The sequence below is a fragment of the Pongo pygmaeus genome, chromosome 1 (genome assembly GCF_028885625.2).
Source record: "Pongo pygmaeus isolate AG05252 chromosome 1, NHGRI_mPonPyg2-v2.0_pri, whole genome shotgun sequence".
NCBI lineage: Eukaryota > Metazoa > Chordata > Mammalia > Primates > Hominidae > Pongo > Pongo pygmaeus.
The window spans coordinates 203,971,000-203,983,465 of record NC_072373.2 but is presented as its reverse complement, the minus strand read 5'-3'; the positions used below and the strand labels follow the sequence as shown (position 1 = coordinate 203,983,465).

Here is a 12,466-nt window from a genome sequence, read left to right as displayed (position 1 = left end):
AATTCTTCTGCCCCAGCCTCCCCAAGAGCTGGGATTATAGGCGTGCAACACCATGCCCAGCTAATTTTTATGTTTTTAGTAGAGAGGGGTTTTACCATGTTGGCCAGGCTGGTCTTGAACTCCTGACCTCAGGTGATCCGCCTGCCTCAGCCTCTCAAAGTGCTGGGCTTACAGGCATGAGTCAACACACCCAGCCTTGTATTTCATTTTTAAAGTACACCCTTTTTTTTGAGACAAAGTCTCGCTCTGTCACCAGGCTGGAGTGCAGTGGCGCAATCTCAGCTCACTGTAACCTCCGACTCCTGGGTTCAAACGATTCTCCTGCCTCAGCCTCCCAAGTAGCTGGAACTACAGGTGCGCGCCACCATGCCCAGCTAATTTAAAACTTTTTTTGGTAGAGATGGGGTTTCACCATGTTGGCCAGGATGGTCTCGATCTCTTGACCTTGGGATCCGCCTGCCTTGGCCTCCCAAAGTGCTGGCATTACAGGCATGAGCCACTGCACCCAGCCTTGAAGTAAACTTTTAACCACTACTGTAAATGGAAAACTAGTTAACACTTGTCAACAATAGAATAAAACCATAAAACAAATACAGTGAATATAAAACATTAATAAAGGTCTAGCTAGGAAGTGTTGCCTGTGAAAGCTGAAACTTGAGGCTCCGTTAAAACTGAAAATTGTGGGACATGGTGGCTCACACCTGTAGTCCCAGTTACTCAGGCGTCTGAGGCGGGAAGATCGCTTGAGCCCAGGAGTTTGAGTCCAGCCTGGGCCATATAGCGAGACACCATCTTTTAAATAACAAACCTCAGAACCAAAAACTGAAGATTAATAAAAACACGTGACTGGAGACTGAATGTAAATCCTATGTGACTGAATGTGAATTATATGGTTTGGGGAAATACTGATTATTCCAAGGCAAGGTGACACTCCCTCATTCGTCCCCAAACCCCTGGGCCCAGAAGACTGAAGAAAAATTTGGAAGTCACAAAAAGTAGAAAAGAAACTCTTGTATTGTAGCACATTCCATCACAGCCTGACTAGGACCAGTGCTCGACTTTCTGGTGGCAGGGCCCAGAGCTCACGGACACCACTGACAGTATGGGGGGTGTTCTGCTTGGCGCCATGTCTGGCTTTTTGGCCAGAAGTCCTTTGCAGAGCTGAATATCCCCTTGCCAGCCCGCCAGCTCTGGCTGGGAGGACTTGCTCTTGGGTCTGCAGCCTGCATCAGGAGCCTCCACTTTCCCCAGTGCTGGGTTATGCATCCTGCTCTCCAGGGTCCACCTTGTTGCTACAGCTGCATGGCTTCCTGCTCCACTGACTGGTTCGAGGGTGCCAGGTACTTCTCCTGGATGCCCAGTGTGCTGAGGAAGGGTGCGTCAAGGCTGATAGCATAGGCAGAGGACGGGGAGCTGGTCTGGGCAGGATCTGACTTCCGCTGATGCCTACACTCCAGCCATGTCCATCCCTCTCTTCCTCATAATTATAGGGACCAATCAGGTATGAGAAGCCTCCAAAAACATCCAGACTCAAATGCTCCTCTATCTGCCTCTTCCACACACTGCTGCGGATCAAAGAACTGGAGAGTGCTAACCTTGCAATTTTGCATTATGGCACATGCTCTGGAGCCAGACCAAGGGAGTTCAAATCCTGATGATGTCTGGGTCTGGGGTCTGACGAGGAGATGGAGGTTAGCCATGGCTAGGTTGGCTATGTTAGGACACCATGGCTGTTGTACTACCAAATGGCTCCAAAGTAAGAAACTGAGATTCTAGCCGGGCGCCGTGGCTCACGCCTGTAATCCCAGCACTTTGGGAGGCCGAGGAGGGTGGATCATGAGGTCAGGAGATCGAGACCACCTGGCTAACACGGTAAAACCCCATCTCTACTAAAAATACAAAAAATGAGCCAGGCGTGGTGGGGGGCGCCTGTAGTCCCAGCTACTCTGGAGGCTGAGGCAGGAGAATGGCGTGAACCTGGGAGGTGGTGCTCCAGTGAGCGGAGATCGTACCACCGCACTCCAGCCTGGATGATAGAGCGAGACTCCGTCTCAAAAAATATATATAAATAAAATAAATAAATAAATAAATAAACTGAGATTCTACACCCAGCAAAACCAAGGTTTGAACCGTTCTTCCAAAACATCCCGGGAGAGGGACCTTGGGTCTGTCGCCTCAATTATAAAAGGGGTTGAAATCAGGATTAAATGACCCTGCAAGTAAAGTACTTAGCCCACCAAATGATGTTCGAGTTACAGACCTTTCTTTTTCTTTTTTTTAAGAGGGAGTCTCACTCTGTCACCAAGCTGGAGCGCAGTGGCACGATCTCGGCTCACCGCAACCTCCAACTCCCTGGTTCAAGCAATTCTTCTGCCTCAGCCTCCAGAGTAGCTGGGACTACAGGCACATGCCACCACACCCAGCTAATTTTTCTATTTTTAGTAGAGACGGGGTTTCACCATGTTGACAGAGATGGTCTCGATCTGACAGAGATGGTCTCGATCTCCTGACCTCATGATCCGCCTGCCTCGGCCTCCCAAAGTGCTGGGATTACAGGCGCAAGCCACCACGCCCGGCCAAAAATAAATTTTTATACTTAAAAAAAAAAAAAAAAAAAAAGAGAGAGAGATGGGGTCTCACTATATTGCCCAGTCTGGTCTCAAACTCCTGGCCTTGAGCAATCCTCCCACCTTTAACTCCCAAAGTGTTGGAATTACAGGCATGAAGCCATTACACTTGGCCCATGCCATCTTATTTGCAACCCTCGAAACCTGTCTCAACTTTGAACCCCTATGCCTTTGCATATACTGTTCTCTTTAACTTGAATTCCCTTTTCTTCTTCATTAGACTGGCTAACCCTCACCTTGACATGACGCAACTCACGTGCCATGCCTCCATAAAGCTTTCCTTACCCACCTACCCTTCAGCAAAGCTGACCACTTCCTTATTTGTATCAGTCCCTACTCCCTTACAGAGAGCTGCTGAATCTTAAGGGGGTTAGGGTCAGGGCAGAATCTAAAATCAGCATAAATGTATATGGTTAAAAATACTCTTAAAAATTCCTCAAATTATTTGTTAAATGCAGCATACATGGTTTTGTGAATAGAATCCTTTATATATACGAATACATAAAGTAACGTACAGATGCTCCTTGACTTATGATGGGGTTACATCCTGATAAACCCATCCTAAATCAAAAATATCTTAAGTTGAAAATGCATTTAATACACATAACCTACCACACGTCATAGCTTAGTCTAGCCTACCTTAAATATTCTTACAACACTTACGTTAGCCTGCATTTGGGCAAAATTATCTAACACAAAGCCTACTTTACAATAAAGTACTGAATATCTCATGTAATTTATTGAATACCGTACTGAAAGTGAAAGAATGATTGATAGGTACCCAAAGTATGATTTCTACTGAATGCATATAGCTTTCACACCATCATAAAGTTGAACCATCGTAAGTTGGGAACCATCTGTACGGTGTACAAAATACTACATTATTTAAATTGCTCCTCCCAGCCTAGGCTGCATGGTGAAACCCCATCTCTACAAAAATTAGCTGGCCACGGTGGCACACGCCCATAGTCCTAGCTACTCAGGAGGCTGAGGTGGGAGGATCACTTGAGCCCAGGGAGGTCAAGGCTGCAGTGAGTTGTGATCGTGCCACTGCACTCCAGCCTGGCAACAGAGTGAGACTCTGTCTCAAAAAATAAACAAACATAAACTGCCCCTCCCAGCTGGGGACGATGGCTCATGCCTGTGATCCCAGCACTTTGGGAGGCTGAGGTGGGAGGGTAACGAGTCCAGGAGTTCAAGGTCGCAGTGAGCTATGATTGCATCACTGCACTCCAGCCTGGGCAAAGGAACAACACCCTGCCTCTAAGAAATAAATATAAAAATTGCAGGCCGGGCGCGGTGGCTCACGCCTACAATCCCAGCACTTTGGGAGGCCAAGGCGGTTGGATCACCTGAGTTCAGGAGTTCGAAAACAGCCTGGCCAACATGGTAAAATGCCGTCTCTACTAAAAATACACAAAATTAGCTGAGCGTGGTGGCGGGCGCCTATTATCCCACTTACTTGGGAGGCTGAGACAGGAGAATTGCTTGAACGTGGGAGATGGAGGTTGCAGTGAGCTGAGATTGCACCATTGCACTCCAGCCGGGGCAACAAGATCGACAGTCCGCTTCGGAAAAAAAAAAAAAGGGCCAGGTGTGGTGGAGCATGCCTGTAATCCCAGCTACTCAAGAGGCTGAGGGAGGAGAATCACTTGAACCCTGGAGGTGGAGACTGCAGTGAGCTGAGATTGCACCATTGCACTCCAGCCTGGGCAACAAGAGCAAAAGTCCATCTTAAATTAAAAAAAAATTGCTCCTCCCCTCTTTTGCTGAGCACATGCAGTCCAATTGGCCTACATTAACTGCAGGTGTGACACAGCTCCTTAGCACCTTCATCAGGGACTGCACACTCTACTGCCATCATTTATAAGTCATTCCTCCAACCCCCACCCCATGAGTTTTGTTTCCCACATATGGCTCGAGAAAGATCAGTAAGTGTTGGCTGGTATTATTTTCCTCTGTACCCTAAGACTCTGAGTCCCCCTTGTCTCCAGCATGCTGCATAGATGCTGAATCTGTGAGAGCATCAGCCTACAGGGCCTGGACTTTCCTGTCCTGCTTCACGCATGGCCTCTGTGACCTGATGGACACCTACCCATGACCTTGGCTCCAGCCTCACTAGTCACTAACCAAGCTCCAAAAGTCTGGCTGCCTCTTACAAAGCTCTGGATGTCCCATGGACCCCTGAACACAGCACATCTGCCAGCTCTTGTCCCTTTCATCCATGTGACAAACCTGCTCCCTCCTCCTTTTCCTGCCTCAGTGATTAGTATAACCACCCACTCACTGTCTAAGCCAGAGATCTGGGAAGCTAAATTCTGCTCCAGCTCCATCTATCCCATTCAGTCACTGACTCTTACAGTCTATCTCCTTAGTATTTTTCCATTCCACATCTTTCTATTCTCACTACAAATCTTTCAATCCTTCTCACCTAGCAAGACTGTAAAACTCTTTTGCCCCCAATCACTTCCCTTAAATGCATTTTCCACAATTGCAAGGGCTTTTCTAAAATGTACCTCTGATCGTGTCACACCCTGTTCAACAGTACTGCTTGAATAATGGCTCCCACTGCCCACCCATGAACTGAAGTCCACATTCCTTAGTAGGGCACTCAGGCCCCTCCCTCGGCAACCCTGCCTGTACCCCTGCAACGCCCTTTCCTCTGCACATGCAACACACCAGGCAACTGGACTCCTGCAACTCTCCCGAATGACTAATGCCCTCTCATTTCTGGGCCTCTGTATTTGTTACTCCTATTGATCAATATCTTCCCTCGTCCTCAGTACAACCAACTCTGAAGCCAAGGGACCACCTTTGCACATGAGAGACAGTCATCAGGAAGGCCAACTAATCAATATGAAATCAGTCATCCATGGCCGGGCGCAGTGGCTCATGCCTGTAATTCCAGCACTTTGGGAGGCTGAGGCGGGTGGATCAACTGAGGTCAAGAATTCCAGACCAGCCTGGCCAACGCGGTGAAACCCCATCTCTACTAAAAATACAAAAATTAGCTGGGCACAGTGGCGCACACCTGTAATCCCAGCTACTTGGGAGGCTGAGGCAGGAGAATTGCTTGAATATGGGAGGCAGAGGTTACAGTGAGCCAAGATTGCACCATTGTGCAATCCAACCTGGGCAACAAGAGCGAAACTCTCTTTCAAAAAAAAAAAAAAGAAAAAAGAAATTGGGCAGATCACGAGGTCAGGAGATCAAGACCATCCTGGCCAACACGGTGAAACCCTGTCTCTACTAAAAATACAAAAAATTAGCCGGATGTGGTGGTGGGTGCCTGTAGTCCCAGCTACTCAGGAGGCTGGGGCAGGAGAATGGCGTGAACCTGGGAGGCAGAGCTTGCAGTGAGCTGAGATCGTGGCACTGCACTCCAGCCTGGACGACAGAGCAAGACTCCGTCTCAAAAAAAAAAAAAAAAAAAAAGAAATTGGTTATCCACAAGGTTGATGACTGCACCTCCTGTGGCCATTCCTGAGTCCCATGTCTCACCCTCTCTGCTATGGCCCGGAAGCTGGCAAGGATACGAAGAGAAATGGAAGTCGGCTCCCACTGCGGCAGACATCATGGCCTCCAGGCTTCGCTGCTCTTGGGCTCCGAAACAGTATCCATTGGCTTTATCCACAGCCTGCAGGACTCGCTGGATGCTCTCCTTGTCCTGAGCAGGGAGGAGAGAAACAGTTCTGTGAGTGAAACAGAGGTATGTAAAACTGCTTGCAATCTCTAAATACACCTTCCTCCATCTTGCCTCTGTACCTGTAGCTTTCTTGGCCTGGAGTAGTTCTACATGTCCCCAAAGGCTGGATAAATCTCATGTTTCCTGACCACCAACTCACTCAGATTAGAACAGATAAGCTCCCCTATGCACATCCACAGTCCCCTGGGTTTACACCTGTTGTACATGGTATCCCTGCCATGTAATAAACGCCTATTAACTCACCTGCCTCCCCTACTCAACTAAGCACCCCTTAGGGCCAGGTCATTCGTCACAGTATTCCCAGTGCCTGGCACAGTACTTAAGTAGACATCCACTAAATATGCATGTTTTAAATCTATAACTGGGCCAGGCATGGTGGTTCACGCCTGTAAAGCCCAGCACTTTGGGAGGCCAAGGCAGGTAGATCACTTGAGGTCAGGAGTTCGAGACCAGCCTGGCCAACATGGTGAAACCCCGTCTCTACTAAAAATACAAAAATTAGCTGGGCATGGTGATGGATGCCTGTAATCCCACTTACTTGGCAGTGGGCAGGAGAATCAGTTGAACCCTATACTGAGGCAGGAGAATCGGTTGAACCCAGGAGGCAGAGGTTGCAGTGAGCCAAGATCACGCACTGCACTCCAGCCTGGGTGACAGAGTGAGACTCCATCACAAAAAACAAAACAAAACAAAACAAAACTATAACTGTTTCCTCATCCACATACAGTGATAAGAACAGTCTATATATCACATGGTGGGAAGGACAAAGCAAAATTATATATGTGTAGTCCTTAGCACAGTGCCCAGCACAGAAAGCCATAAATAAGAAGTAATTGTTATGATTGATATTATAGAGTTCATCTCCTCATATCAGAAAAGTGTGGCATTAGAAGGGAGGAGACAAGTTAGCTCAAGTCTACCCACTGCAGAAAGGAATCTAACATGCACCTGCATCTCCCAGGTTATCTCTGCAGGGTAAAGGCAAGAGGCACAGGGGTTGGGTACCACTTTGCAAAGTCAACAGACAGTTGCCCAGTTGAATGGGCTTAAGAGACTTGTCCCTGGTCCTGGTGAACTTTCTTGCTGATGACTTTCTGAACTCACCCATTTTCACACTGAGGACAGAGCATGTGAAGAGAGGATCCAGCAACACAGAATAGACAGGGCAAAAGTTTGGTCCACTCTACTGGAATTCTGCCCCTACAGCAGCCCCTGGTCCTGAAACTAAGGTTACTCTCGGTGATAGTCAACCCAGAGCAAAGACCATTCTTTTTTTTTTTTTGAGACGTAGTCTTGCTCTGTCGCCCAGGCTGGAGTGCAGTGGCACGATCTCGGCTCACTGCAAGCTCTGCCTCATGGGTTCACGCCATTCTCCTGCCTCAGCCTCCAGAGTAGCTGGGACCACAGGGGCCCGCTACCACGCCCGGCTAATTTTTTGTATTTTTAGTAGAGACGGGGTTTCACCGGGTTAGCCAGGATGGTCTCAATCTCCTGACCTCGTGATCCGCCCACCTCAGCCTCCCAAAGTGCTAGGATTACAGGCATGAGCCACCGCGCCCAGCCGGCAAAGACCATTCTTTAAGCCCTCAAAGCTTCCTGTGCTTTTGGCTTGGTGAATCCCATGCACTGTCAAGAGTCCTGTCTTAGCCCCTAGTACCTGGATGTTCAGAGGGATAAAGGAGACCAGGCTATAGTCTTCGATGAGCTGCACTAGCTTCTCATTGAGCTGGCGGTAGTGGCGGAAGAAAGGGTCAGAAGCCAGGTGGTCAAGCAGGTAGGAGAGGTCCAGAACCTCTGTGTAGTAGTCCAAGTTGAAGGCTAAAGAGAGAAACCAGTGTTCAGGAGCAACTAGTATCACGCTAAAGACCTGAGGATGAGGTTCGTTTTTCTTTTTTTCCTTTGTGCACTCATGCACTCAAATATTTCTTGACACAGTAAAATGAAGTTACTAAGAAAAAAAGCATTTGGTTTTACCTGCTGGCTCTGCTATTTATTAGCTATATAGGCAGGTACCTACTTCATAAGACTGTTATGAAGATTAAACGCTATAAACCCCAGTGTGTGGTACAGAGAAGTGCTTAATCAATAATTGCAAACAGGCTGGGCACGGTGGCTCATGCTTGTAATCCCAGCACTTTGGGAAGCCGAGGTGGGTGATTACCTGAGGTCAGGAGTTCAAGACCAGCCAACATGGTGAAACTCCATCTCTACTAAAAATACAAAATTAGGCCAGGCGCGGTGGCTCAAGCCTGTAATCCCAGCACTTTGGGAGGCCGAGGCAGGCGGATCACAAGGTCAGGAGATCAAGACCATCCTGGCTAACACGATGAAACCCCGTTTCTACTAAAAATACAAAAAATTAGCCGGGCGTGGTGGCGGGCGCCTGTAGTCCCAGCTACTCAGGAGGCTGAGGCAGGAGAATGGCGTGAACCTGGGAGGCGGAGCTTGCAGTGAGCCGAGATCGCGCCACTGCACTCCAGCCTGGGTGACACAGCAAGACTCCATCTCAAAAAAAAAAAAAAAAAAAAAAAAAACAAAATTAGCTGGATGTGGTGGCACATGCCTGTAATCCCAGCTACTCGGGAGGCTGAGGCAGGAGAATCACTTGAATCGGGGAGGCGGAGGATGCAATGAGCCGAGATTGCACCATTGCACTCCAGCCTGGGCAACAAGAGCGAAACTCTGTCTCAAAAAAAAAAAAAAGTTGCAAATAATGATATCAAGTATGTACCAAGAACTGTGCATGGTCGTCCTCACCTCACAGAGCTCATAGTCAGGTCATACCCTCAGGACCTAGCACATACACTGCAAAGACTCTGTAAACGGTTAAACTGAATAAATGCTACATTCTAGCAGGGTAGCCTCCTGGGTAAATCACTTTCCTTTTCTGAGCCAGTTATTTCTTAATGTAAAATAAGGACTAGATGATGCTGAGGTCCCTGATTCAGTTTTATAAATCATTTCTCACTAAAAGAAGTAAGTTGGACTTCCCCCGAGTGGCCTGTCTCTGCCCAGAAAACTTAATATCTGGGCTCCTTGGCAGCTCTATCCTAAAGTGAGCTGAGGACTCTACATCACTCTATGTCCAGACTAGAAGCTAGCTGGCCTCCCTGGACAACGTCCCGACACCTCCCTTTCCCAACAACCTCCCTATTGCTCATGTGCTGGTCATTTTATCTGTCTTCTCTAGGTTCCTTTGTGGCTAGAGATGCTATTTTAGGGAACAATGTCCCCAGTTCAGGAGAGTACTATTTTTTTTTTTTTTTTGAGACAGAGTCTTGCTCTGTCGCCCAGGCTGGAGTGCAGTGGCACAATCTCGGCTCACTGCAAGCTCCCCCTCCTGGGTTCACGCCATTCTCCTGCCTCAGCCTCCTGAGTAGCTGGGACTACAGGTGCCCGCCACCACGCCCAGCTAATTTTTTGTATTTTTAGTAGAGATGGGGTTTCACCGTGTTAGCCAGGATGTTCTCAATCTCCTGACCTCGTGATCTGCCCGCCTCGGCCTCCCAAAGTGCTGGGATTACAGGTGTGAGCCACTGCGCCTGGCCTAATTTTTTTTTTTTGTGAGACGGAGTTTCACTCTTATTGCCCAGGCTGGAGTGCAATGGCAAGATCTCGGCTCACTACAACCTCCGCCTCCCAGGTTCAAGTGATTCTCCTGCCTCAGCCTCCCGAGTAGCCGGGATTACAGGCATGCGCCACCATGCCTGGCTAATTTTTTGCATTTTTAGTAGACATGTGATTTCTCCATGTTGGTCAAGCTGGTCTCAAACTCCTGACCTCGGGTGATCTGCCCACCTCGGCCTCCCAAAGTGCTGGGATTACAGTCCTGAGCCACCACGCCCAGCTGATAATACTAATTTATCAAGAAAAAAAAGCTGGCCACTGGGACTCTAGCCAACTCCCCTGCCTCATACCAGCCTGCTTCTACCTCAATCTTCTCTATTTTGTCCCTGGCCTCCCACCCCTTCTCTGTCTCTCTGCCAGGTGAGAATATAGCCTCCTTCTGTGAGGACAGAAGGAGGCTGTCTAGGAGCCAGGAAGCAGACTCTCACCAGACACCAGATCTGCTTGTGTCTTGATCTTGGACTTACCAGCCTCCAGAATTGTGAGAAATAAATATTTATTGGCTAAGCCATCTGGTCTATGGTATTTTTGTGATGACAGCACAAACTGACTAAGACAAGGCCTTTATCCATACTAGTGCCTCTCCATAGAACAGTCCTCCCTTGGCTGGCTCCTTTTCACCATTCACGTCTCAGCTCAGATGCCACTGCCTCAGAGCAGAAGTGAGAAACTGAGGTCCAGAGAGATGAATTGACTTACTCAGATCACACGATAATTCGGTGGCAGAGCCAGAATTTAAACTCATGCCTGTTTTACTCCAAAGCTCACTCACCTCACTCCCAAATATTCAGTGGTATCACTTTAATTCCTTTGTAACACCTAACACCATCTGTAGCTCTCTCGTCTCCAAAATCTACAATGGTATCTAGCACAGAGTGGCACAAAATAAATGAGCAGGAGTTAGAACCTGCCTGTGGCTACTATCACCAGACCATGCAAGGCACCAGAGGCAGCTACCTTCAGCTGAGATGTCTGCTTCATTCTAGCCCAGCTGCTGCCCTGCTCTTCGCCTGGAACAGAAGCTCTTACCCAGCTTCCCATAATGCTCAATGAGGTCCATCTTGGAAAGGAGGTTGATGTGGGGCAGTTCCACGTGCAGCATGGTGGCCAGGGAGGTACACAGTACTGAAATGAACTTGGCAGGGTCTGTGCAGTAGTGAGAATCCACGAGGTGGACGGCAGTCAGCTGAGAGGGAAGAGACAGGGTGAGAGTGGCCTGGAGAAACAGGGATCAGCATTCCCTCATGAGAATGAGGGCTTGAGGACAGAGCGGAAGCTTTCCCCGTTAGTCTCCTGCCTCTGTTTCTTTCTAATAACCACCCTGGTTTCCTTCTCCCAGAAAATAGGAGTCATTTTTTTTTTCTTACAAGATGTCTTGCACTGAGCCTCCCAGTGGGCAAGGGGTTTAAATCCCATGGCATCTGACTCCACTCTTTCATTTACTTTTGCCCACCAATTTACAACAATCTCCATGCCACTTTCGATATTAACCCCATCCATACTTCCAAAATCGCCAAGTTGGCTACTGACACATCCATTTTACACGTGAGGAAACTGAGGTTCAGAGTGATGAACTGACTTATCAACACCACACAGCCAGTCAGTAGCAGAGCCAGATTTTGAACTCATGCCTGTTTTACTCCAAAGCGACTCAGCCCCTACCTCCCTGTGTGACATGGAGGCGTGGCGTCTGTCCTCCCTGTCTCAGTCACTCCATCCACAAAATGGGCCTCCCCGCCCTGAGACGCACCCTGAGGTCCCACTGCGCCATTTGGGAGAAGATGCTGCGCAGGGCGCCGTGATGCGTGCAGAGCTCCACCTGGCCTGGGCAGTCGAAGAGGAAGTAGTGGCCGCGGAGGGGGTCGAGCTTGGCACGCAGCCAGTCCAGGTTGGCTTCCAAGTACTCCATGCAGTAGAGCAGGCCGCCGTTGGGCCCCAGGCGCAGCGCGTCCATCACGTCGCCCAGCCCCACCAGCTCGCCCACGTCCACGGCACACTCGTACGGCAGCCCCTCGTTGGCCGGGTCCAGGTTCACCACAGCCACGCGCCGGCCCAGGGCGCGCAGGAACTCACTCATGCCCAGGCAGTACGTGGTCTTCCCTGAGCCCGGCGGGCCGATCACCGCCTGCCCGAAGGCCGTGGTCGGAGCGGCCCCTGCCATGGGCGGCCCGCGGCCCGAAGCAGGTCAACTCACAGGGAAAACGGGGCGGGCAGCCGCGCCGGAGTCGAGACTGAGGGCGAGGGACCCAGTACGTATACCTCGTTGGAGGCCAGCGTCACTCGCCTCAGGCGGAACAGCTGGGACCGCGTCGCTCAAGAGGAGCTAACGGGCCGGTACTAACTGGACTAACTCGACTTCCGGACGGCGTCGGAAACGGCGAGCCAAGGAGAGGAAGTCCCGCCCTCACGGCGGAGACGTAGCTAGACGCTGAGGGGCGGGCGGCGCAGCCGTATTTCTTTCGCGGGGAATGGAGCGAATGTGGGGTGGAAAATCGCTCTCGGAATT

At 49.5% G+C, this 12,466-nt stretch overlaps 1 protein-coding gene across 1 annotated transcript; it reads right to left on the bottom strand.

The window, feature by feature from the left end:
* Positions 1–996: 996 nt before the first annotated feature.
* GPN2 (GPN-loop GTPase 2) lies at positions 997–12,370 on the bottom strand. The gene is made up of 5 exons (XM_054498914.2): positions 11,711–12,370; positions 10,990–11,146; positions 7,991–8,151; positions 6,164–6,294; positions 997–1,365 (listed from the first exon to the last, which is right to left on the bottom strand). The coding sequence occupies exons 1-5, from the start codon at positions 12,119–12,121 to the stop codon at positions 1,293–1,295; spliced, it is 933 nt and encodes a 310-aa protein (XP_054354889.1). The 5' UTR covers positions 12,122–12,370; the 3' UTR covers positions 997–1,292.
* Between the last annotated feature and the right edge of the window lie 96 nt (positions 12,371–12,466).